This window comes from Aedes aegypti, chromosome 3, assembly GCF_002204515.2.
Source record: "Aedes aegypti strain LVP_AGWG chromosome 3, AaegL5.0 Primary Assembly, whole genome shotgun sequence".
Classification (NCBI taxonomy): domain Eukaryota; kingdom Metazoa; phylum Arthropoda; class Insecta; order Diptera; family Culicidae; genus Aedes; species Aedes aegypti.
Genome location: NC_035109.1, coordinates 399,639,137 through 399,664,403, shown reverse-complemented (window position 1 = coordinate 399,664,403; position 25,267 = coordinate 399,639,137). Strand labels below are relative to the sequence as shown.

The following is a 25,267-nucleotide window of genomic DNA, read 5'->3' as shown; positions in this document are numbered from 1 at the left end:
TAGCTTATGAATATAAAAAGAGAGGTACCATTCATGATTTGAAAATGTTTCATTAATACATCTTTATTTGAACTTTTACCGAGATGAGTCAATGTTAACCCCGATTACGGTATTCCAGGTTTTGTTTCAGGTTGAACAAAATTCCCTGATAATTCCAGGTTTTTCAGGTAGTAGACACCCTGTTGAAGTATTGAAATTAATACTGATTTAAATACTCCATGAATTTTGTGAATCAAAGAAATCCCTTATCACGTAAAACAATCCCTCATAGAAACGCTTCAAGAATTTCCCTAGGCATTTGATCTTGAAAATGCTCCGAGTTTCTTCCAGAGATTCTTTCACCTTTTTTTTACTCCAGGAATAAATCCCGAAAAAATTCTTGATAAACCTTGATAATCTTGATGAATTTTTGAGGAAAACCCACAAAGGTTTTCTGTGGGTTTTTTTCATTTGTATTTGTTCAGGAATTTATCCAAAGATAACTACAGGGAATACTTTTAGGCAGTGTTGTGAAAAACTCAAATTTTCATAATTTACGTTTGAGATTTTTCATACGTGAGTTATCAATCACGCAACTTAGCAGTCAAAAAATCAAAATCATGGATGAGTTGGCTTTGTAGAGTACTGCAAGGCAAAGGTTTGCACCTAACATTGCGCGGAAGGTACCAATTTAATTAAAAGTATTTCACCCAGTTATACCTTAACATATTACCTTTAAAAAGTAGTACTAGATTTTTTAAAGCTTCATTTGTATTTCAAGAATGTTATAATATCGGGACCAAAGTTTCGCACCAATTAAACGATAAGGTTATGACATGCAAATTGACATGTGACTGCTCTTTTTATACTTTTACTTTTTTTACTTTCCCTGACCAGAAAACGTCAAGAAAGGCGTTAAGCTCCTATTTTTAAGGTCTCTTCAAAAATTCAGTGGAAAGGCAGGCAGTGTTGCCAGTGTTTCTGGTACGTGAGCAAAAAAAAAAACAACTGCGATTTTGAAAAGTTAGCAAAAACATTTGGCATTTACGAGTATTTCATGCATTGGATTTTCGAAGCAGATCTCTAAAAAGTTTGCTCTCACGGGAGAGCTCATTGGTTGAGATTTGAGTGTCAGTCCATCAACACTGCTTTCTCAAATAACTTTGGAATTGATTCCTCAGAATTTTCTGCAGTTTTTTAAAGGATTTCATCGGTAGTTATGCCAGTGTTTCTTCTTTTCACAAGATTTCCACTCATTTATCCTAGTCGTCCTCCAAGAATCTCTCAAGAAATCACGTCAGAAAAACTTTCAGAGATCATCGAAGAAGTTTTCCGGAAAATTTTTGCCATAGTTCCACCTGATTTTTCTTCAGTTATTTATTCATAGGTAAATTCTTCTTAGAAATCTTTGAGGCAAATTACCACCGAATCGTCCAGTAATTACTACAAGGATTCCTTCAAAAGACCCTTTTTTACATGAACTGCTTGCAAATGTTTGTTTCAAAAGACATTTTTTTACATGAAATGCTCGCAAATGTCTTAAGGAGTGCATTGCAGAGATGTCTCTTGAATCACATCCGAGGTCCCATTTCCAAGAATGTTCCGAACAATCGCACGATGAGCTCAACGTAGTTCAGATAGATGATGTGTGAGCAGAGCCGTAGCGTGGCTTCATGGCGCCCTTGGCAAACCTTCATTTCAGCGCTCCTTAATCAAAGCTCAGAAAAAAAAAATTCTGATCGGTTTCTACGAGATTTTTTATGAAAATCGTCAAAAGTGTCATAAAAGGTTATATTATTCCCTTGAGATCAGAACATATTAAATTATTGACTAAATCTCCTGCAAAAAAAAAATGAGTATTCTTTTATTTTTTAATGAAAATTTTCTGAGTACTTTTGAATAATATCTGAAAGATGCATTGACAAATTCCGAAGAAATATAGAGTTTATATAGCTAAGAACAAATGTACAGTTTCTACTAGATGTTTCAAACAAAATTTGTAAATTTTTATTAAATGCAAATTTTTAAAGAAATTCTCCCGTAGATGTCGGACCATTTGCTTTCAAGCAGAGTTTTAAAACTTTTCGCTCTGAATAACTGGAAAGAATTTTAGAGCTTATGCCAGAAATACAACTCGAAAGTCATAGCAATCCTTTACAAAATTATGATTCTTAAACAAAGACCAACCTCATAATAGTAATTGTAAAGGAAAAATTGTTATATTTTCTGAGATATGATAGGATGGTTTAGATTCTTTGGACACTTATATAATTATCATTTTTCAGGAAATTCATAGAGAAAGCAAAGAAAATTTTCTAGGATTTGAAAGGAAATATTTTTATTTGAAATTTTGCGTAGATTTAGTCAAGACATTATTTTAAAGCTTCATTGCAAAACTGCTGTTTGTAAATCTAAAAAAAAAAAAATATTTGTAATATATTGAAGAGTTTTCAATTTACTTTCAAGAAATTGCTATTACCATTCAAATTGAAAGCATTCTTCACAGTGAGACATCGAAAAATGGAAATATTCACAAAAAATCTAAAGTTTTTTCCAAAAACCTTTACGGTGTAAGAGAACGTGAACATGGAAAATGTCAATCATGCAAACTTCTTGAAAGGTGATCAAATATTAACAATAATGTTAATGAAGAAGTCTAAATAGTTACATTCAACTTTTCCACCGCATTTTTTTAAAACCAAACGAGTTTCAGCTAGTGTAGAACATGTTAACGATTATCTATATAAATAAAAAAAAAATGGTGTTTGTATGTCACGAAATGGCTTACGAACGGGTCAACGGGTTTGAATGATTTTTTCTCCGTTTTGTTCGTCAAGGGTTCCAACGAGTTTGTGTGTATAAAAATCCCAGGATATTCACCGGGAACGTTGAAAAAACGAGAGTGCACGGAACTGTCATTTTGTATGGGGCGATCCATAGCGTTTTTCAACAGACTACTTGATGGCAGTGATGCATTTGAACGCGTTCAGTTTGCGTTCCAGTTCATTTTTTTTGAACGCAGCGGTCAAGTAGGCTTGAACATTGTTCAGTTCAAAAATATGAACCCGTGCGAGCCAGAAATTGAACCCAATAAATGTTGACTGATTAATGACAAAAATCTATGCCAAAGCTTTGATTTTGATATGCATAATATCATGAACTGTATGTTTTTTCGCTTTATGGAACTTTACGGCGAATCATTCCTTTATTTCCCAAATGCGAGCTTCGATCATAATTGCCAACTGAACGGGCCGTTCTTGAGCAACGACAGGCTCTTGCTCGCAAGCTCATTGACTACTGCGTTCTCGTGCAAATTTGGCTCGGGCTCCGTTCACTTTTGGCTCGCGTTCAGTTCAAAATGCATCACTGCTTGATGGCAAGACAAAGTTTGCTGGAAACACTAGTTAAAAATATATTACAAATTCTAGAATAATGTCTGGTGTGAGAATTTTCGTCTAGGTATAGAGCAGTTTACAAAATGATTAGAGTTATGAAAAAATTACGCAACATTATATCAGAATAACGCCTAGAATTATGTGAAAGACCGATCAAGATAAAGCAAGAGCCTGCTGCTTAGAATCTTGTAATTGATTCTGTGAGAATCTTGCCCAATTTTCTGTTGAAAATCTGCCCATAATTTCGTGGATCCCACTCAGGATAATCTTAGATTCATGTTCAGTATTCTGTGAAAATATTTCTTGTAATTTTACTAAAAAAAAACGAGTGATCGAAACATACAGTCTAACTTTTAGCATACATACAAATCTGAATGATACAAATCTTTGTTTCTTCTCATTAACAATCTTAATTTATGTGTTTTTATTTGAACTTCAAACTTTAAAAAAATATATAGGAATGAACAATATCTTTTGAAATACTTATTGCATATTTTGTTGAAGCCTTTTAAAACCTGTTTTGTATGTTTCTTTATTACGTCCTATTTTTTTTTTTGTAATTGTTACTAATAATAAGCCCTAATCTAATATGCACCTTTGAGAATTTTACCGAGTGATTCACGCATTTTGGCGCCCCCTTTAGGCTGGCGCCCTTGGCGGGTGCCAACCTGGCCAACCGCACGCTACGGCACTGTGTGTGAGTTTTGGGAGTGGTTCCATCCAGTGGTAGAATTACGAAAGCAAAACATTTGCAAATGTTTTTCCTAGTGCTTAGAGCCAAAGTTTGATTCATGTCTTCATCTACTAGACCTACATGTACTAGATGATCTGTATGCTCATCATTTATATTGTAGGGTTTACATAAGAGTTGAGCAATTTCATAAATAAGTGGACGTAGCTGAAATCTTGTTTAGCCTAACTAACAAACCCATGTGGAACTTTATCTATGCTACGTTCTTGTATTCTGAAGGTTCATTCGTATAAGCACTTGCCTGACGTGCCTGACGTCATATTGATCAAAATTTTCAATTTCAATATTTCATTTCTCAAACGTCATTCAATGATTTTCCGTCAACATTTTAAGGTCGATCGGAAAATTCTTCAGGTTTTCATGGTCATCGAATCAGGAATTACAGTAGTTCCGGTTTAATTATGGAGAGTAACGTCACTTGAAGATTTAGTAATCACTATAATATCGAGTCCTATACATGGCGTGGATACGTGTAGATCGAACAGAATCCTTGAGTACATGGTTCAAGCTGAAATTATCGATCATTTAGTGAAACATTTGCACTTGGTAATTTTATCTCTTTGAATAGATTCTTTAGATAACCCAACGTTATGCCGTCGAGACTTTCCACCTTGAGCACGCTCAAGAAATAGACTTGCAAGGAAAGATTTCACAGAAAAATCCAACGAGAGATATAACCCTTGTTGTACTTGCTGAACGCGCTAGTTGAATGCTATAACTTGTCAAGGTGGTTAGGGTGAACTTCGTGCTCAAGAGCATACAGGCCGAAGGAGATACCACCGAACAGGACTATATTTCCTTAGGTCTACTGTTGTGCAAGAGTTATGCGAGTAAAATCCTATTTCAATTTAGTTCAGTACTCCTTTGAAAAGATGTTCGTTCAGTACTACGATAGGCTTCTTCTTTCTGGCGTTACGTCCCAACTGGGACAAAGCCTGCTTCTCAGATTAGTGTTCTTATGAGCACTTCCACAGTTATTAACTGAGAGCTTTCTTTGCCGATTGACCATTTTTGCATGTGTATATCGTGTGGCAGGTACGATGATACTCTATGCCCTGGGAATGGAGAAAATTTCCTTTACGAAAAGATCCTCGACCAGTGGGATTCGAACCCACGACCCTCAGCATGGTCATGCTGAATAGCTGCGCGTTTACCGCTACGGCTATCTGGGCCCCTATACTACGATAGGCTATTCCTATTATTATCTTGAAATTTGGGAAGATAGACAGGTTGGGTGGTTGTGAATTATGTCTACAAAACCATGTGCTTTCAGAAAGCAAATATCTTAGGAAATGAAACTGTCGATATTCTAGTAAATACCTGTTGTTTAAATTCAAAGAACGTTTCAACGAGCAAATTTTGGTTATAGGTCAGTTATTGAATCACGACTGGACATTTCATTTAAACAGAGCGTGTGTAGTCCAACGCTCCAATTTTGTTCAGTAATCAATATTGAACGTTCATACCCGAACTCCCACGCCAACAACTGTCACCTGGAATCCTTTGACGTACTCCGCTCGGTGCACCATCAATTGTCAAGTTGTCACCAGGGCCGACTAACCGTCAATCGAACATTGCCCTATAATTATCTCCAAAGCTAGCACTTATTTTCTCCACCGGAGTTCAGCTTCCCACCTATGGGTACACGTAAAACGTACCTGGCGCGCAATTTCAGTAGAAATTAAAACTTAAACACGTCGCCTGTTACACTGCAGGATAGGCCCAGTTCGACGGCAAAGTCGATAATTAATAGTTGTCAGCTTCCGTGGCAGTAATTGCCGCCATTTGGTAGCCTTCGATGTTCGGCTGACAGACATTCTACAGGCGCGAACGCGTCGTCTTTCCCACATATGGTGGCGGTATCGAGCGGCCAAAGATGAGCCCCTTGTTCGGTCCTTTCAAGACGAACGGACGAGGGATGAATACGAATCACTCCGGTTGACACTCGAAGAACAAGAGCGAGCACAGTTCAAACTTTTTCTTGCAAGCGGCGGCGACAAACCTCTTGAGACAAAACGCAATGTCGCCCGCTCGAGGGACACGATTGGAATTGGAAATCTAGGTCGGCACCTTTCATCGATCCGAACCCGGAGCGTGGGTCGGGACAAAAAATTCCATACAAAACAGAACTAAGTGCAAGTACGAGACGACGAGATAATAAGGCGACGCACGGACTACGAAGCGTACTTTGTTGCTCCATAAATAAATAGAGACAAGATTCTGTACGGATTTGTTCCCATTTTTTTTCGAGCGGGATCCGTCGTCGTCGTCGCCATTCTCGTCTATGTTCGATTGGGTGTAATTGAGCCAGGAGTCCCTCCGGAGATGTAGACACAGACCAATAACCGAGAATCCTTCTTAGGACTGAGCCAAAGCAGGACGATATAATAATGGTAACAAGACAGTGATAGAGTGCAGCCTTTTCTATGTTTCGATCTGTGTGCATCCATGGTTCGGATTTTTTTTTGTGGTGTCGTAAAGAAGATGGCAACAGCCAAGGACGAAACTCATTGGATGCATCCCGGCGACATCAAGGCGACCGAAATTTATTGCACCACCACAGTACTAGTAGAATTGATTCCTCAGAATTTTCTGCAGTTTTTTAAAGGATTTCATCGGTAGTTATGCCAGTGTTTCTTCTTTTCACAAGATTTCCACTCATTTATCCTAGTCGTCCTCCAAGAATCTCTCAAGAAATCACGTCAGAAAAACTTTCAGAGATCATCGAAGAAGTTTTCCGGAAAATTTTTGCCATAGTTCCACCTGATTTTTCTTCAGTTATTTATTCATAGGTAAATTCTTCTTAGAAATCTTTGAGGCAAATTACCACCGAATCGTCCAGTAATTACTACAAGGATTCCTTCAAAAGACCCTTTTTTACATGAACTGCTTGCAAATGTTTGTTTCAAAAGACATTTTTTTACATGAAATGCTCGCAAATGTCTTAAGGAGTGCATTGCAGAGATGTCTCTTGAATCACATCCGAGGTCCCATTTCCAAGAATGTTCCGAACAATCGCACGATGAGCTCAACGTAGTTCAGATAGATGATGTGTGAGCAGAGCCGTAGCGTGGCTTCATGGCGCCCTTGGCAAACCTTCATTTCAGCGCTCCTTAATCAAAGCTCAGAAAAAAAAAATTCTGATCGGTTTCTACGAGATTTTTTATGAAAATCGTCAAAAGTGTCATAAAAGGTTATATTATTCCCTTGAGATCAGAACATATTAAATTATTGACTAAATCTCCTGCAAAAAAAAAATGAGTATTCTTTTATTTTTTAATGAAAATTTTCTGAGTACTTTTGAATAATATCTGAAAGATGCATTGACAAATTCCGAAGAAATATAGAGTTTATATAGCTAAGAACAAATGTACAGTTTCTACTAGATGTTTCAAACAAAATTTGTAAATTTTTATTAAATGCAAATTTTTAAAGAAATTCTCCCGTAGATGTCGGACCATTTGCTTTCAAGCAGAGTTTTAAAACTTTTCGCTCTGAATAACTGGAAAGAATTTTAGAGCTTATGCCAGAAATACAACTCGAAAGTCATAGCAATCCTTTACAAAATTATGATTCTTAAACAAAGACCAACCTCATAATAGTAATTGTAAAGGAAAAATTGTTATATTTTCTGAGATATGATAGGATGGTTTAGATTCTTTGGACACTTATATAATTATCATTTTTCAGGAAATTCATAGAGAAAGCAAAGAAAATTTTCTAGGATTTGAAAGGAAATATTTTTATTTGAAATTTTGCGTAGATTTAGTCAAGACATTATTTTAAAGCTTCATTGCAAAACTGCTGTTTGTAAATCTAAAAAAAAAAAAATATTTGTAATATATTGAAGAGTTTTCAATTTACTTTCAAGAAATTGCTATTACCATTCAAATTGAAAGCATTCTTCACAGTGAGACATCGAAAAATGGAAATATTCACAAAAAATCTAAAGTTTTTTCCAAAAACCTTTACGGTGTAAGAGAACGTGAACATGGAAAATGTCAATCATGCAAACTTCTTGAAAGGTGATCAAATATTAACAATAATGTTAATGAAGAAGTCTAAATAGTTACATTCAACTTTTCCACCGCATTTTTTTAAAACCAAACGAGTTTCAGCTAGTGTAGAACATGTTAACGATTATCTATATAAATAAAAAAAAAATGGTGTTTGTATGTCACGAAATGGCTTACGAACGGGTCAACGGGTTTGAATGATTTTTTCTCCGTTTTGTTCGTCAAGGGTTCCAACGAGTTTGTGTGTATAAAAATCCCAGGATATTCACCGGGAACGTTGAAAAAACGAGAGTGCACGGAACTGTCATTTTGTATGGGGCGATCCATAGCGTTTTTCAACAGACTACTTGATGGCAGTGATGCATTTGAACGCGTTCAGTTTGCGTTCCAGTTCATTTTTTTTGAACGCAGCGGTCAAGTAGGCTTGAACATTGTTCAGTTCAAAAATATGAACCCGTGCGAGCCAGAAATTGAACCCAATAAATGTTGACTGATTAATGACAAAAATCTATGCCAAAGCTTTGATTTTGATATGCATAATATCATGAACTGTATGTTTTTTCGCTTTATGGAACTTTACGGCGAATCATTCCTTTATTTCCCAAATGCGAGCTTCGATCATAATTGCCAACTGAACGGGCCGTTCTTGAGCAACGACAGGCTCTTGCTCGCAAGCTCATTGACTACTGCGTTCTCGTGCAAATTTGGCTCGGGCTCCGTTCACTTTTGGCTCGCGTTCAGTTCAAAATGCATCACTGCTTGATGGCAAGACAAAGTTTGCTGGAAACACTAGTTAAAAATATATTACAAATTCTAGAATAATGTCTGGTGTGAGAATTTTCGTCTAGGTATAGAGCAGTTTACAAAATGATTAGAGTTATGAAAAAATTACGCAACATTATATCAGAATAACGCCTAGAATTATGTGAAAGACCGATCAAGATAAAGCAAGAGCCTGCTGCTTAGAATCTTGTAATTGATTCTGTGAGAATCTTGCCCAATTTTCTGTTGAAAATCTGCCCATAATTTCGTGGATCCCACTCAGGATAATCTTAGATTCATGTTCAGTATTCTGTGAAAATATTTCTTGTAATTTTACTAAAAAAAAACGAGTGATCGAAACATACAGTCTAACTTTTAGCATACATACAAATCTGAATGATACAAATCTTTGTTTCTTCTCATTAACAATCTTAATTTATGTGTTTTTATTTGAACTTCAAACTTTAAAAAAATATATAGGAATGAACAATATCTTTTGAAATACTTATTGCATATTTTGTTGAAGCCTTTTAAAACCTGTTTTGTATGTTTCTTTATTACGTCCTATTTTTTTTTTTGTAATTGTTACTAATAATAAGCCCTAATCTAATATGCACCTTTGAGAATTTTACCGAGTGATTCACGCATTTTGGCGCCCCCTTTAGGCTGGCGCCCTTGGCGGGTGCCAACCTGGCCAACCGCACGCTACGGCACTGTGTGTGAGTTTTGGGAGTGGTTCCATCCAGTGGTAGAATTACGAAAGCAAAACATTTGCAAATGTTTTTCCTAGTGCTTAGAGCCAAAGTTTGATTCATGTCTTCATCTACTAGACCTACATGTACTAGATGATCTGTATGCTCATCATTTATATTGTAGGGTTTACATAAGAGTTGAGCAATTTCATAAATAAGTGGACGTAGCTGAAATCTTGTTTAGCCTAACTAACAAACCCATGTGGAACTTTATCTATGCTACGTTCTTGTATTCTGAAGGTTCATTCGTATAAGCACTTGCCTGACGTGCCTGACGTCATATTGATCAAAATTTTCAATTTCAATATTTCATTTCTCAAACGTCATTCAATGATTTTCCGTCAACATTTTAAGGTCGATCGGAAAATTCTTCAGGTTTTCATGGTCATCGAATCAGGAATTACAGTAGTTCCGGTTTAATTATGGAGAGTAACGTCACTTGAAGATTTAGTAATCACTATAATATCGAGTCCTATACATGGCGTGGATACGTGTAGATCGAACAGAATCCTTGAGTACATGGTTCAAGCTGAAATTATCGATCATTTAGTGAAACATTTGCACTTGGTAATTTTATCTCTTTGAATAGATTCTTTAGATAACCCAACGTTATGCCGTCGAGACTTTCCACCTTGAGCACGCTCAAGAAATAGACTTGCAAGGAAAGATTTCACAGAAAAATCCAACGAGAGATATAACCCTTGTTGTACTTGCTGAACGCGCTAGTTGAATGCTATAACTTGTCAAGGTGGTTAGGGTGAACTTCGTGCTCAAGAGCATACAGGCCGAAGGAGATACCACCGAACAGGACTATATTTCCTTAGGTCTACTGTTGTGCAAGAGTTATGCGAGTAAAATCCTATTTCAATTTAGTTCAGTACTCCTTTGAAAAGATGTTCGTTCAGTACTACGATAGGCTTCTTCTTTCTGGCGTTACGTCCCAACTGGGACAAAGCCTGCTTCTCAGATTAGTGTTCTTATGAGCACTTCCACAGTTATTAACTGAGAGCTTTCTTTGCCGATTGACCATTTTTGCATGTGTATATCGTGTGGCAGGTACGATGATACTCTATGCCCTGGGAATGGAGAAAATTTCCTTTACGAAAAGATCCTCGACCAGTGGGATTCGAACCCACGACCCTCAGCATGGTCATGCTGAATAGCTGCGCGTTTACCGCTACGGCTATCTGGGCCCCTATACTACGATAGGCTATTCCTATTATTATCTTGAAATTTGGGAAGATAGACAGGTTGGGTGGTTGTGAATTATGTCTACAAAACCATGTGCTTTCAGAAAGCAAATATCTTAGGAAATGAAACTGTCGATATTCTAGTAAATACCTGTTGTTTAAATTCAAAGAACGTTTCAACGAGCAAATTTTGGTTATAGGTCAGTTATTGAATCACGACTGGACATTTCATTTAAACAGAGCGTGTGTAGTCCAACGCTCCAATTTTGTTCAGTAATCAATATTGAACGTTCATACCCGAACTCCCACGCCAACAACTGTCACCTGGAATCCTTTGACGTACTCCGCTCGGTGCACCATCAATTGTCAAGTTGTCACCAGGGCCGACTAACCGTCAATCGAACATTGCCCTATAATTATCTCCAAAGCTAGCACTTATTTTCTCCACCGGAGTTCAGCTTCCCACCTATGGGTACACGTAAAACGTACCTGGCGCGCAATTTCAGTAGAAATTAAAACTTAAACACGTCGCCTGTTACACTGCAGGATAGGCCCAGTTCGACGGCAAAGTCGATAATTAATAGTTGTCAGCTTCCGTGGCAGTAATTGCCGCCATTTGGTAGCCTTCGATGTTCGGCTGACAGACATTCTACAGGCGCGAACGCGTCGTCTTTCCCACATATGGTGGCGGTATCGAGCGGCCAAAGATGAGCCCCTTGTTCGGTCCTTTCAAGACGAACGGACGAGGGATGAATACGAATCACTCCGGTTGACACTCGAAGAACAAGAGCGAGCACAGTTCAAACTTTTTCTTGCAAGCGGCGGCGACAAACCTCTTGAGACAAAACGCAATGTCGCCCGCTCGAGGGACACGATTGGAATTGGAAATCTAGGTCGGCACCTTTCATCGATCCGAACCCGGAGCGTGGGTCGGGACAAAAAATTCCATACAAAACAGAACTAAGTGCAAGTACGAGACGACGAGATAATAAGGCGACGCACGGACTACGAAGCGTACTTTGTTGCTCCATAAATAAATAGAGACAAGATTCTGTACGGATTTGTTCCCATTTTTTTTCGAGCGGGATCCGTCGTCGTCGTCGCCATTCTCGTCTATGTTCGATTGGGTGTAATTGAGCCAGGAGTCCCTCCGGAGATGTAGACACAGACCAATAACCGAGAATCCTTCTTAGGACTGAGCCAAAGCAGGACGATATAATAATGGTAACAAGACAGTGATAGAGTGCAGCCTTTTCTATGTTTCGATCTGTGTGCATCCATGGTTCGGATTTTTTTTTGTGGTGTCGTAAAGAAGATGGCAACAGCCAAGGACGAAACTCATTGGATGCATCCCGGCGACATCAAGGCGACCGAAATTTATTGCACCACCACAGTACTAGTTACGATACTCAATTTGGCCTGCTTGGATTCAAATCTCGTGGGATAACGCACAGCGCTACTCAGTCATAATCAAAGTAGGCGATCTTAATGAATATTTCATGTAGTTGTTTCCATGTTTGAAATGCCGCCATAGCATACATGTTTCGTCACATCCTGGCGTCTGCTGTATGAGATTTCCTACCTTAGACAGGCCCTCCAAAAAACGAGGCAAATCAATTGTAGCATACATGGCGCTAACGAACGAAAGCGGATCACAAACGAAGCTCATTTCTCCAAGTTGCTTCCGGAATCCCCAATGCACCGTATACCTGGTGTGGGGGCGGGAATCTATCACAGTAATACCGGAGGGGATTTAAAGAGCTCTCGCCCCAAATGTGCCGGATTTCTTCCAGGTTGAGAAAGCAAACCCATATTCCCGAAAAAAGAAAGGATCCAAATTCAATAAAATTGATTTCGCATCATTCATTCGATGCGGGATTCGTTCTGTATGTGTGTGCAGTCCTCCGGATGACGGCAGAGACGACGACGGACCGAAAACCAAACGTGTTTATTTATTTATGTGTTTTTCGCCGGTTGTTGGTACCTTTTCCTTGTTGGATCAGCAGGAACGACAACAAAACGGCAATATAAGACGCTGCACAATCGAATCATGGCTGTTGGCGGCAGGATCGATTGGCCGTCCGAGTTCTGCTCGGGAAAAAGGATTTTTAAATTATTTATTGACTTTTCCTATTTGTTGCTCGCTAAGGCGATTGAAGGATTCACATTTTTTTTTCGACGTTTTTGCGTGGATGAAAAATGCAGGGGAATGAATGGCGAATTAATTCAATTGCTTCATTTGTCCTGATGTTGAGTGGTGGGAGTATGTTCGATAAATTTAAATCAATCCAAATGATGTTGGTAGGTGGAGACGGATTCTAAAGTGAAGTATAAATCGACTTACTTGAATCCTCAAGATGGAACTTTGAAGGAAAAATAAATGGACAAATTTGGCTTCTGCAGAAAGATTGCAGCAGCTGTGATGATTTTCACGCTCAAACTTTAAGAGAAGTTCCTGCACACTTAAATTATTTTACGGATTCCTGTGAAATCTCAACAGCTGAACAGTTCGGTGAAATAAATTAACGGAGTACGGTAAATTTTTACAGTATTCGGTAAAAAATCACCGTAATCCGTTAAATTCCGACGAAATACCGTGTTTTATTTCACCGAACTGTTCAGCTGTTGAGATTACGGTGAAATTCACCGTCGTGTGTTTAGTGTGTGGGGTTTTTTAAAATCTTAAAATCAATTCGTGGTCAATTCAAGGATTCACATAGGACTAATTCGTAGAAGAACTCCTGGGACAATTTCCGGACAAATTATTGAAGGGATAAAAAACGCCCTCACAAAAATATTGAATAATATTTGGAGGAATTCCTTGATTCCTGGAACAATGATTTAATAAGTTTCTGAATGATTTGTGGAGGTATTCCTAAAGGTACCTCTGGAAAAATAACAGAATTAGAACAAATGTCTAAAATTTCAGGCTAGATTTCTAGAGAAATAAGTTGGAGAATTCTGACGTCTATTCTGCGGTGAATTGCGGAAGGAGTTTCTGAAAGCGTTAACGCGATGATACCTACAGAAGTCCCTGCATATTTTGGGGAATCTTTTGTGTACTTAACTCTGATTCCATAGAGGAATTCCAGCATCAATCTTAAATTCCTGTATTAATCGTCGCGGATACGGGGTTGGTGGTCCAATGGCTACCGCTTCTGCTTCATAAGCAGAAGCTCATGGGTTCAAACCCAGGCTAGTCACTTTCCTCGTACTTTGTAGTTGTATCTTTATCTTGCTTCCATCTTTTTCTCTTAGGCTATCACACTAAAACTCTTCGTTATTAGCAATCGCTAGAACCAGATACGGAGAAGGAACCGTTTCTCTACGCTTCCATTCTTCCATCATTATAGAACACCTTTACTGAAGCCCAGTGGCGTGGGAAGTGGGTAGGACAGTAGGACATGTCCTACACATAAAAATACACGGCTAGGAAAAAAGATTGTGCTACCCATGATTCAGCACAAACTGACATCATTCCTACAAAATTTAGAGATGTAGATGAGATGTAGTTGTTCTTGAATAAATTGCCATCAGCATTTTTGGAAGTGTATCTTGACATATTACTGAATTTAATGGAGAACTATCAATAAATTCATAAAGAATCGATGGAACAATTCATGGACTAGCTCAGGACCGATAGCATTGTGTACTGAGTATACGCATCTTACACAAAGCTCGCTTGTTATACACAGCACTAGCGTAGTGCTGCTTGCGATGGCTGATTATGCGCTTGGATTCTCAAGGCATTCCTGGAAGAATCTATAGACGATCTGTTGAGCAATTCCTCCAAACACCCGAAGCACACTGCATACAATTTTTTTTTTGCTTAATTCTCGTAATTATTTCTGCAAGATATTTCTTGATAAATTCCTAGATGATTTGATTATATTTCCCACGATTCATTATAATATAGCACTTCATTTTTTTTTTCTTTCTGGTGTTACGTCCCAACTGGGACAAAGCCTATTTCTCAACTCAGTGTTCTTATGAGCACTTCTACAGTTATTATCTGATAGCTTTCTTTGCAAATTGACCATTTTTGTATGTAGAAAAGTAGAAAGATACTTCTTGTACAGAGAAGTTTAGTAAATATCCAATACGGAAAGATTTGAGAAAATTCCATTTACGAAAATTCCCTCTGCGAAAAGATTTTGTCGGAAACACCAAATATACTTGTTGAGAATTGTTGAGGAAATCCAACGAAATGTTGGAAGGAGTTTCTGCACGTTGAATCATTTACAATGAAACTTTAGCTTGTAAAGAAGTTTTACAATTATCCTGGATAATACAAATAGTATTACTGTTCGTTTTCCCGTAAGAATTCCTGCATTATTTCCTCCAGAAAATAATTCAGGTATTTGCTTTCCTCCAATGATTCCATCAGAAGTTCATTTCATGGTTTTTACGGACTTCCTATGGAATCTTTCCAATTGATTCATTTTAGAAAATCAGGAATTCTACTAATGATTGTTGGAGAGCAGGTACATCACACACCTTGCTGCGGAGATGTCTGGAGGTAAACATATTGTACGATAGAGGTAAGTGAAGGAAATTGTAATATATACCCAGACAGTGAATTAAGGAGAGGTGCTGACGTGGTAGCAATATCAGTCAGTAGCCTGCGGTGTGGATCGAATAGCCTTGTTGAGTCGTTTTACTTCAACAAAGCTAACTACAGAATTTACCTCAGAGGTTTCATCAGGAATTTCTCCAAATATTCTCTCAGATTTCTTACAAGAAAGTCTTAAGTCATCCAAAAATTTATCCAATGAATCGACCATCCTTTTCTCTAGAACATTCGAAGATTCTTGTTTAGAACATTAGCAGGATCTCTACTAGCATGTTCTCCAGCCATTTTTCAGGATTTCATTAGAATTGTCATTCAAGATTTCTTTAAGAGTCCATCAAGAATTCTACCATGTAACTTTTGAGAAATTTCCCAAATCAACAAATCTTTTTTTCGGTAATTTTTCACGGATATCCCTAGGAAAATGACATGGATTTTTTTTTCTGAAATTAATGAAGATATTTTTTTGATCTAAATCGGAAGGAATTTCAAAAACAATCCATAAGTTGTATCTGATGAAACGTAACTAAGTTCTAGAGTAACCCTTGATTAGTTCCAACAAGGTTGTTTCCAAGAACTTCCATAATCTCGAAAAGAAGAATTTCAAGATTTTCTAAGCAAATTGCTAGTTGCTTCCTGCAGGAATTCCTTCATATTCATAATCCTTGTGAAAATTACTGTCGCGTCGTTCAAGGATCTCCTGTAACAAATTCTGAAGTAATTCTTCTAAGCGTCCCTTGAAACACCGCTGGAAGATTTCCTTGGAGAATCGGTAAAGGAATTTGGAGAGAAATTTCTGGAAAGATCTCTGAAGGAATCCCAGATTAGAGAAATTTCTAAAGGAAACACATGCAGAATTCCTAAAGATCTTTCTCGAGGAATCTGAAAAGAAATTTCTAAACAACCAGTGAAACAGACGAAGTTTTCTCTCGAACCTTTGAAATTTGGCAGCAGGATTCACTGCAAGCAAAATAAAGAAAAGTTACTTTTTAGACTATTTTTGTTGAAACACAAACATTAGAGACTTTCCATCGAAAAAGTACTTGGTCTAAAAAACCTGCCAGCAGCTCTGATGTTAGCTCTGAGATACCTGAAATCTTTATTTCAATATTCTGCGAAGAATCCTAAGAAAAGATTCGCGGATAAGGAATTATAGAACACTGGCTTTGAGTTTCGAAGATTGTTCAAATTTTGTCAAATCTGTATAAGGTACCGTGGGGTAACGTGAATAATGCAATTCAAACTTTTTTCTGTGGATAACAAATAAGGGACTATTATACTTCAAATCATCATTTATTTTTATTTTTCTGATTGTTATGTATTGAGTATGAGAGACTTAAAAATTTGCACCAAATGATCCACTTGTCCCACCATGGTGGGGTAAGTGGATCACCAATTAAAAAAATCTGTTCTCGAAACAAATGTGGTGTGATTATGTATAATCAAAACGATATTACTCTCGTTCTTGTTATTAGTGCTAGTAATGTTACATTATAACACTTTAAAATTAAAAAAAAGCTCCTTTATTTAATCAAAATATAATAATAAGTATGTATATATTAGTTCATACTAAATCTAACAAAAAAAAACATTGACTCTAGAAAAATTTGGAGAATATTCATCCATTTATACGCATAAGTTATACAGAAGTATTGTTGGATTATTCCTAACGATATTTTCGAAAAACACTCTTAGTTTAAAAATATAAGTTACTTTTACTTTGGAATAACAAACTGAAATACTTCTATTTTATTTATAAATATATGTGTATCATCTGTATAGAACAATTTCTATGGTCAAATAAGGTACGATACTAAGCGTTCAATTGGAAAATTAGTATATTTTGCTCTTTTACAACTCAACTTAGATAAAACACGAAAAGTTTCGTGTACATTTTGAAATTATTATTTTTTTTTAATTTTTTTATATGCCAGAAAGGTTAAAAAAAACTTTTAGGTGGATTAATTCAAATTTTCTATGGTCAATTTTACAAATTCAAGCTGGGAATGAAAGAAAATAAAGGAAAACAACATTTGCGGATATTACAGCTTAATAAAATTCTCGTAAGCAGTCTGCCAATAAATGATAATAATTCTTGATCCACTTACCCCACCCCATTAAAAAGTAGGGGTAAGTGCACCATGTCCAATATATTTGTATTTATTTATAAAAATCACATATTTTTCATTGTGATTCATTCAATTAGAACTGAAGTGCTCACCATGTGTCGAAAAATATAATAGAATTCGATTTAAGACAGAGATACAATGGATTTTTGATTGATGGAAAACAATTTTGAAATTAATTACTTTTTGCAGCTAACAAGTTTGCTTGTGTTAGTGTACGTGTAGTACCAGTTTTGCAATAGTATCAGTGCCGGCATAAGAATATAACCTAAAACGAAGCAATGCACACTGGTCCAGGAAGCTAATTTAGACGGACATGAGGTTTTCGTCAAGATTTATTGATTTTAGAGCCATAGTTTATTCTGAGAATATGTTCAGAATTTTCAGTTCTACAAAATGTACGGAACAAAAAAAATTTTACGGTGATCGCAAGAGTGACGCATACGCCAACTTTTTTATTTTAACGAATCGTAAGTTGGTATGTTCAGCAAAGTTGTAGCAAATGATCATAGAAACAACTTTGCCGAACAAACTTTTTCACGGTTTTGCTTCAGAGCCGAGATAATTAAGTATTTTTAATAAAAAATCGTTTTTTGCTCTTAAGTGTTTTATTTTTTAGTTTTATTGGCCTACTATGTTCTACAAAGTTTGTATACTTATCATTTGCTACAACTTTGCTGAACATACCAAAGTTGTATTTCTTATGGTTTTCATGTTATTTGAATTTTTCATCTTAAAATTAGCTATTTTGTATGCCTTGTATATCAACTATGAGCACCTCAAAAAAATATATCTTTCCACCAAATGATTTTGCAGTCTTTCAAGTACCTGTGAGCAAAATTTGGAGAAGATGATATTTTTCTATCTCGTTTAAAATATATTTTACTAATAGACGATATGAGATAAATCCATATTTATTGAATATTCATACATGTTCAACTCACAAAAGTCATGGCTACCTAAGCATATCAAACCAAAAGTAACACGTGTATTTATATAGGAACATAAAGTACATCGTTTTTCAGTTGTTTTCGATTAACTTGGAAGCTTCTGCAAAAAATTCATCGTCTTTTCCTCTACCTGTATTTAATCTATTCCTAAGCAAGATCACCGGGTTGGAAGTCAACATAAGCCGTATAAAATACATACACAAAATTTACAGTCCGATTGAATTCTGTAGCATGATTTTCCCAGAATCTTCTGATGGATTTATTCCGCATTTTCATATGCTTCTTCGGCGGCATGCCGGACAACATCACTCCATGCGAAAGTAGTTTTTGCACCGTTGAAGAGAGTACCGTAATTTCGGGTGAAATTGATCATTTTTCACGGGTTTTCAAGTCTGTTTTCTATAATGTTAACAATGCCAAACAACTAAATGCAGGAAAACAAGTACGAAGGTGAGCCTCATCGACTCATGTACCGAAATTTTCTAACAAATGTCATTTTAATGTTAACAAATATCTCTAAAATTAAAAATCAGGGGATCTCATTTCGGGGTGAAATTGATCACTTGTTAATGCCATTATTGTTAGTTTTCAAAACAACTCTACATGATAAACTTGAGCTCCCTGAATCCGAATATGCTTGTCAAAATCTTAACAATTCAATATTTATATAAATAACGAATAGTTAAATTTCAAGAATTCCGCGGAAAACGCCTAAATGTATGCAATTTCCTAAGGATTTCAATGATATCTAACAGAAATTCAATTATTTCAACCATTTCAGCTAATTGGTACGAGTTTTGGTGATGAAATCTAGTTTGCGGATATATCTCAAGCATCCTCATAAACTTTCAGGTTTATACTATGTTCAAATCCTTGCTTAGAAATAGAAGTTTATAGGTGTTTGTCAATACTGCACCGTGCACGATTTTGAAATTTTACATTATTTTCATAGTAATAAACATTATTCAACGCAAAAAACTTCACAACACACAATTCGACAATAGTTACGACAAAAAACGTTCATTTACTGCAGCTTACATTGATATTTATGCTCCATTACGAAGAAATAAAATCGTGTGATACGATGATCAATTTCACCCTTCTGATCAATTACACCCGATTTTACGGTACATACCAATCGTAGAACTGGCGATACTAACAGTACGTTTCTGACAAAAACTGTTCAAATGCCTTCTCGTTAATCTTCCGATTAAAGTTGACCACTTTTAAAATTATTGAGATCCGTGAAAAGAAGTTATTACAAGTGCGGAAACGCTAACAAAAGTGCGCAATTGAATCAAATCGGGTAGGTGTCTTCGGGGGACTTATTCTTCGTAAATCGAAGAATAAGTGCTCTGAAGACACCAACAGGATTCAATGCGATCCCTCACTTTTATTCACACTTTCGGACTTATCAGGCCGCACTTCGCAATTCAGTAGTGAAAGAAATATACAATATCTACTTCCCTTAAAAAGCGGCATGTCGTGTTACGACCATTTGAGTTTCTACCAGCTGGAAGAGGTACGTACAGTCTCAGCCGTAACCTTCCTTTGTGTATGTATTTTATACGGCTTATGTTGACTTCCAACCCGGTGATCTTGCTTAGGAATAGATTAAATACAGGTAGAGGAAAAGACGATGATTTTTTTGCAGAAGCTTCCAAGTTAATCGAAAACAACTGAAAAACGATGTACTTTATGTTCCTATATAAATACACGTGTTACTTTTGGTTTGATATGCTTAGGTAGCCATGACTTTTGTGAGTTGAACATGTATGAATATTCAATAAATATGGATTTATCTCATATCGTCTATTAGTAAAATATATTTTAAACGAGATAGAAAAATATCATCTTCTCCAAATTTTGCTCACAGGTACTTGAAAGACTGCAAAATCATTTGGTGGAAAGATATATTTTTTTGAGGTGCTCATAGTTGATATACAAGGCATACAAAATAGCTAATTTTAAGATGAAAAATTCAAATAACATGAAAACCATAAGAAATACAACTTTGGTATGTTCAGCAAAGTTGTAGCAAATGATAAGTATAAAAACTTTGTAGAACATAGTAGGCCAATAAAACTAAAAAATAAAACACTTAAGAGCAAAAAACGATTTTTTATTAAAAATACTTAATTATCTCGGCTCTGAAGCAAAACCGAGAAAAAGTTTGTTCGGCAAAGTTGTTTCTATGATCATTTGCTACAACTTTGCTGAACATACCAACTAACGATTCGTTAAAATAAAAAAGTTGGCGTATGCGTCATTCTTGCGATCACCGTAATAATGTTTTTGTTCCGTACATTTTGTAGTACTGAAAATTCTGAACATATTCTCAGAATAAACTATGGCTCTAAAATCAATAAATCTTGACGAAAACCTCATGTCCGCCTAAATTAGCTTCCTGGACCAGTGTGCAATGGTACGAAAACATTCAACATATCCAAGCATTTATGCTTTATATTGACAAATGATCCACTTACCCCACTGATACACTTCCCCCACTGTACCTTAAGTGAATTGGGCCGAAAATGATATAAATTTTATACAAATAATGAATCGCTAATCATGTTGATCTTATCAATGATCTTGAAGCTATGTTAATGACCGATATGCTCTGCTTACGCCTGATAATTAACAAGTCTGCTAACCAAAAGCAAGCCTCTCAGTCATAAAATTACCTTACCCCAAGAAAAAAATCAGGAAAATTCTTGTTTCATGGACCAATTTGCTGAGTTATTCCAGATAAAACATCTTCCAAAACCAAGAATTGAGCATCCAGTAGGGAAATCCGGAATTTAAATAGAGATGCCACAATACCAGAAATACTAAAAATAAATAAAACATCTGGAACCTGTTTTCCGTTTTAGTTTGTGCCTCACTAGAGCCCACTAAGCTGTACTAATTTCGCAAACAAATCTGAGCAGAAAATTTCCGTCACAGTGTACATTGTAAAATGTTATATTTGTTTTTGCTCTTTCGTTATCTATAATTCTTAAGAATAACTTCCTCCCTTTTGAGAAATATAATGATAAGTAAAATATAAGTAAAATCAAACATGAAGTACATTACACATTCATTCACACAGACAAATAAATTATTATTATCGCAATTGTATGATCTGGAATCAATTTAATAGAATATTTGATTGAGTGAGCAGTTCTTTATTTTCAACAAAGATTTGTGTAAATCAATTACATATACGTGCACTTCAATGCAGCTAGATCTTATCGAAAGCAACGCAAACCCGAACCTAATGTCAATAGGTTAATCGTTGTTTTAGCCTTTCGAAGTTGGCTGAGCAAACGTAACATCCTATCCACCGTTCAACATCCATCTAGAGGACACAACCATTACTCACAGAGAGGGTTTTTGCATCCGTTTGCAGGCGTGTAGGTACCTTCCCCAACTATTCAACAATAGAACAAGCCATCGCGAACAATTTAGCAGCGTATGGCCTTTCGTAGCAATACAAGCAGATTGCAAGCGAGATGACCTTTCTTTCACGATCGCAGTAGCCTTAGTTTTTTTTGTGCTTCGTTTTACATGCGATGTAACGGTCTGAGTGCGGCGCGGCACTAAATATCGCGACGATTCGATGCACTTTTACGTGATGGTGGTGGGGTAGGACCCGCATCTTTCCACGCGTATTCCAGCTGAGAGGTTATGGTGCGCTACTTTGGCGCATAGCTGAAAGCTGGCGCTGTCGTCGTCGTCGTCGTCACCACCACCATCGCCGCCTACTGCATTGAGTCATTGTTTTTCCATCGCTCGCTGCTTTCGGCCGGGTTATTTTGAATAATGAAAGGAGAACGCGCATCAGGCAATGTAACAGAAATATGCAAGCAGCAACAGAGCATTTTATGTTTTTCGTTCTTGAATGTAGCATAAAACAGGGAGACAAAGACACAGACATGTATTCAAGTGCAGTGAAAAAGAAGAAGAATTAGAGAGAGAGACAAACACAAATGCAGACGAACACGAGACGCGGGACAAAACACATGGAGAGCTTGGAAGTTAAAAAACGAGTAATTGTTATTTGCGTTGTAAGAACAGGAAGAAGTTTTGTTTTTAAGATATAGACAGACAGACTCACCCATATTGGGAGCATTACTACTGTTTTTGTTCGGTACGCTTGCCTTCGAACCAAAATCGGGAGCACTATTCGATTGCGATTACCGAACTCGCTTTCAAACTCAAGTTTGTGTGTTTTCGCTACCTATCTAAGAACTAGAGATAAACCGTACATGGGCAATACAGTGAAATCGTGCGCCACTGTTTTCCCGATCCGTCAGAGCCTATTGTTCTGGACACGGGATCATCTCTCTTTTGGAAATCGCTATCGCACAAATGCAGTTTCGCTCTACGTGATTCAAATGTGGCCTACTACAACTACCAGTGATTACACACTCGAACTCCTCGCCACGCCTCTTCACTCGTTCCTCACTCAGTAAGCGTTGACTTTCGGTGGTGGGGGTACAAACCTGCAAAAGAATCAAGAGAAAAAGATACCAACATTAGAGAGAGCTGCGATTCGCCAGGGAGCAAAACAATATTTTTGCCAAGCCACCAACTTGCGGGATCCACCCAAACCTAGAGAAGAAGTAAATAAACCATAAAATAATCAATAACTGATAACAATCTTATTTTCTCTAAATTTAACGAAATAGTCTCCGGTTCGTTGTATGGGCGTAATGCATTGGCGTGGGAAGGGGGGCAAAAAATGGTGGGTTTCCTGTAGCCATTTCTGGTGAATTCTCGTGAAGCTACTAAGAAAAAATCTAATGATTCTGTTTTCAAAGCATTCTGACGGGATTCCTGAATGGATTTTTGGAGGGATTCTACGAAGGAAATTCTTGGAAAAATATAATTATTTTTTAGGGGACGCTGAGCTCCCTCTAAACCTCCTCCAGAAGAAAATCTCACCTACGCCAATGTGCGAATGGCTTTTGCTGACTGACGCAGAAGCAACAGAGCCAAAGCAGCGCACAATAAATGAATTAAATTTCCTTCATTGCCATTCGATAACCACACAGCAGCAGCAGCAGCGAGGAAGGCGAAGGAATCCCTCCGAGCGCCAGGAATCCAGCCAAGACGACGACGACGACGGAGCAAAAAGCCAGTTATTGGACCGCACCGGACCATACACAACTTCAGGCAGTAGGACGAAGACCAATGTGCGATGCGATAACAACAATTCCAACTATGATGATGCTGTGGAATATTGTCTATTGTCTTGTCGATTTCTCTGTGACCCCGCTTCCCTCCCACTCCGGCGACAGGAAGTACCTTAAATGGTGAGGTAAAAGGCCTGCTTGGATGGCAAGAGGGGGGGGGGGGGGGGTAGACCTTCCTTCGATAAAGTTCTTATTGTTCGGTTTCTTCCCAAGAGTCCGAGCTCCAAGTCATTTTCTCATCCGAGGCCGTATTTTTCCCCAACGTCGTCGTCTTTCGACCGACCGATTGGTACGCAGAAGGCACGGGAGCCCCAAGCTGACTCTAAATACCGCAATATCGAATCATAAAAACAAATAAAGTGAGGTTAGTTTAGTGCCGGCCTTAGAGATTCCAGTGCCTACTGAATGCCAGTTATGGCCGATGTGATGGTGTGTGGTGAGGCCAGCGCTCGAAGTTATTAGAAGTGCTGATAGTAGGCTCTGCAGCCAGAGTGGTCGCCAAGCTGTCATTGGACTTGAACTGTGTGCGGAAGCCTTCGCCTTCGGGAGATGGGGACAGCTCACAAGCTATTGTGCAATAAATGGCCGATAGCCATTCTGCTGTTAATTGGTTTGATCTCTGACTAGATGACTTTAAGCTTTTGGGTTGGGGAGGAAGTAGGAGAAGTATGCTGAGGTGGTTCGGGAGAAGAAATAAGCTCCTTTGAAATGTTTTCTCATTTCCTAGCGGTGAAAGTTGCCGGTCAGGACAGATGTGGAAAGCTTTGTGGGTTGTGTGGAGTTGAGTGGTTTGCATTGGTATCTTGTTTAGACGAAAGTGTTCAATTTGATGATGAGATTTGTCATATTGGCAGACAGAATGAATAGATAATCGACTAAAGAAGACAGATAACTTGGTAAATAAATGGAAAACCGAATTTAGTACTATACTATTTAATTTCGCTAGAGTTTGTATCCTTTGACAGATACGCGTATTTCGACCTCAACTGTAAGGCCGTTTTCTGTGTCGTGTACTAGACTCGGCTTAGTCTTCGACTTAGTAGGAATAGTACTAAATTCAGCTTTTCATTTACTCATAGGTATTCCACTAAACAGCTCGAAGGATTGTAATCAGATAATTTGGTTGTACACCATATTGGAACCAATATCAATAATATTAATAATATTTTGAATACGCAAAGTAGGTTAGTTCTGCGATTGATTATCAAAAACGATCAGAGCTGACCAATAAACTTCATCAATCTTGTCTTTCTATAACCACAAAGTTACCCGAACAAGTGATATGTGGTTTTTATGCGTTTGACAAAACAGGAACTGGAAGAAGAATATCTGCAGTTCAATGAAACGCTGAAATCTATCCTTTCCAATTGTTCCAAATTGTTGAAAAGAGACTTCCTGAAAGTTCTTAGGTAATGTAATTCAAATATCTTTCGATATTTTTTTCTGGGGATTATTTCCCAAAAAATCAATTAAAACTACAGCCAGTTTGCAAAATCATAATTGGAATACAGTGAGATTCCGTTTTTGGCAACAAAGTCGAAATTTTCAGTTGCCAAAAACGGAAATGTGCCAAAATCGGAACCTTTTTTTAATATC

The 25,267-nt window shown here is 37.3% G+C and overlaps 1 protein-coding gene across 7 annotated transcripts in view; it reads right to left on the bottom strand.

The window, feature by feature from the left end:
* LOC5576319 (teneurin-m) overlaps window positions 1-25,267 on the bottom strand; it is a 527,158-nt gene that overhangs the window by 318,437 nt on the left and 183,454 nt on the right. For 2 of the 7 annotated variants that reach the window (XM_021855172.1, XM_021855174.1), the window contains exon 2: window positions 22,891-22,978. The exons of 3 other annotated variants lie outside the window; for them this stretch is intronic. In XM_021855172.1, the coding sequence (XP_021710864.1) occupies window positions 22,891-22,978 (88 nt within the window). Of the gene's footprint in view, window positions 1-22,590; window positions 22,979-25,267 lie in introns of those variants that run through there. 2 more of the 7 variants (XM_021855176.1, XM_021855178.1) reach the window with 2 other exon arrangements.